At 45.9% G+C, this 2,030-nt stretch overlaps 1 protein-coding gene across 1 annotated transcript; it reads left to right on the top strand.

Moving 5' to 3' along the window:
- Window positions 1–294: 294 nt before the first annotated feature.
- On the top strand, window positions 295–2,016 carry PPTG_19893 (hypothetical protein; the record flags this gene model as incomplete). Its single annotated transcript, XM_008918509.1, has 1 exon — window positions 295–2,016. One exon carries the CDS (start codon window positions 295–297, stop codon window positions 2,014–2,016), a length of 1,722 nt encoding a protein of 573 aa, XP_008916757.1.
- Between the last annotated feature and the right edge of the window lie 14 nt (window positions 2,017–2,030).

Genomic DNA, 2,030 nt, shown 5'->3' on the forward strand with positions numbered 1-2,030 from the left:
ATTCACTGCAGAAGTAAAAATAAATAAATAAAAACCTACGCGCTTACAACACTTTCGTTGGAGTGCTACTTAAAGAGTAAGATCGTACTTGCGAGTAATGACTCGTTGGTGCATCTCAAGTAACAGTAGAGCCTGAGACCGAGAGAAATAAAAACAAATTTTTCGGTTCACTACTTGAATAAAATAATAAAAAAGTAGTCCAAAAGCCTTCCTTTCACCTCGATTCACTCTTTCAATTTTTAGCTATCCGCGTAAAAATAAAATTGACACCATCCTCTGCTCCTAACTACCAAAATGGCGAGTCATGGCAAGGTGGAGACTAGCCATCAACAACCGCCTCTCTTCGCTCGACTTCAGCACAGGATCGCCGCTGGATGGAAGCGCAGTCGCATTAGTCAGCGGAGTGAATACTCCGTGGAGCGTCTACTAGCTTTTCGAGATTATCATCGGACTACCTCCGCCACCAGAGTCATTGTCGTTTGCGTTCTAGCGCCGATCCCAGCATTGCTAGTGGCTCTTGGGATTGATTGCATCCCTCTAAGACCTCCATCCGAAGGATGGCGAGCCAATTATGCCGTTTGGATTCGATTGTGTGCCGCTATGTTTTTCGAAGCTCTTGGCGTGGTATGGCAAGTGAGAGAAGTCATCATTTCAGGAACGATCTCAAATACTGGAGCTAGTATAATCGCACTAGGCACAGCCGTCAATTGTGTGCTTGTTACCATTGCAGTAGCAGAAGCGTGGAAGTTCCCCATCCCGTTTGGTTACGTGCTGATGACGAACGTGTATGTGCTGATTTTCTGCACTTGGATGATTCTGGGCATTGGCCCTCGCGTTCTAGCTAACTCAACAGTGCTACGCCAGCAAATTAAGGCCCAATTATTTATTATCGCCAATCAAGGGATTGTTGTCGTATGCTACCCCGTATTTAGCGCTGTGTTCGATCGATTGTCGGCAACACAACAAGGTTTTTTCGTCTTCTTGATGCCGATGATAAAGTTTTTTACCAAGCAGAATATCGCAAATGCAGCCAAAACTTCGCACGAGTACGTCGGACCAATCGTTGTTTTCTCCGTGGATCTCTTCAACGTGTACTACGTTGCAATCTGCATGCAATCGGCGAAATCGCTAGTTACTACGTTGGTTATCATATCAACGGACACCTTTTTCATTGTGATCGCTCTTCGCGCCATTTACAAACGAGTTAATAGTCTAGACGCAAATGACACAATATGTGAGGGCAATTATCTTCAAGCTCTACTCGGACTAGTGAGAAAAGTGTTCCAGGAAACGACTTTTTCACGCGATTCAACGCAGCGAATTCGACTTCTGGCGCCATTTCCACTTCGAATCTCTGACGAAAGCAGCGCATGCATGAAAACACTTTCGAAAACTGCGAGATTGCCTATCAATTCCCGAATTTCGACTAAATCCTCCGGGCGTCAACCCAGTAAAAACCAATCCATGACAACCATAGCAGTCTTACCGAAGAAGACTCAGGTTGCCCCAGATATCCCACATAACACACACGACCCAAAGCTAAGAGTAACACCGTCCTCTGTTGCCAAACTCAACAATATTCTGGCTTCTAAAGCCAGAGAGGAGATTGTTCATGATGCGCTGCAGTCACTTTTCCACTCGGAATATATACTACTGGCTGAATATATTGAGCTGATGGTCCCCATGCTGTATTCGCTCTACCTGGTGGTGCTGTTCCACCTCCCAGTAGCGGCCTATTATCCGCATACGGCATCGATGACGGTGTCCGATCTACAAGGGGCTGTGATGAGTATTCTGGCTTATGCGGTGATTGAGTTGGTATCATTTACGGTACTCCTGGTTCTATTGTGGCGGAAGTTTGGGTTTTCGCCGTTGTACCAGTTGGCGTTCGTGTTGGAGACGCAGGGTCCAGCCCTGCAGGGATACCTCTTTGTATGGACTATCACCATTTTGCATTTAAAACTGGCGCATTATGGTACGTGGGAGAATGGGTTTTTGCCTCTGGAATTGTACTGATCAAGTTGATATGG

This window comes from Phytophthora parasitica (assembly GCF_000247585.1).
Source record: "Phytophthora parasitica INRA-310 unplaced genomic scaffold supercont2.220, whole genome shotgun sequence".
NCBI lineage: Eukaryota > Oomycota > Peronosporomycetes > Peronosporales > Peronosporaceae > Phytophthora > Phytophthora nicotianae.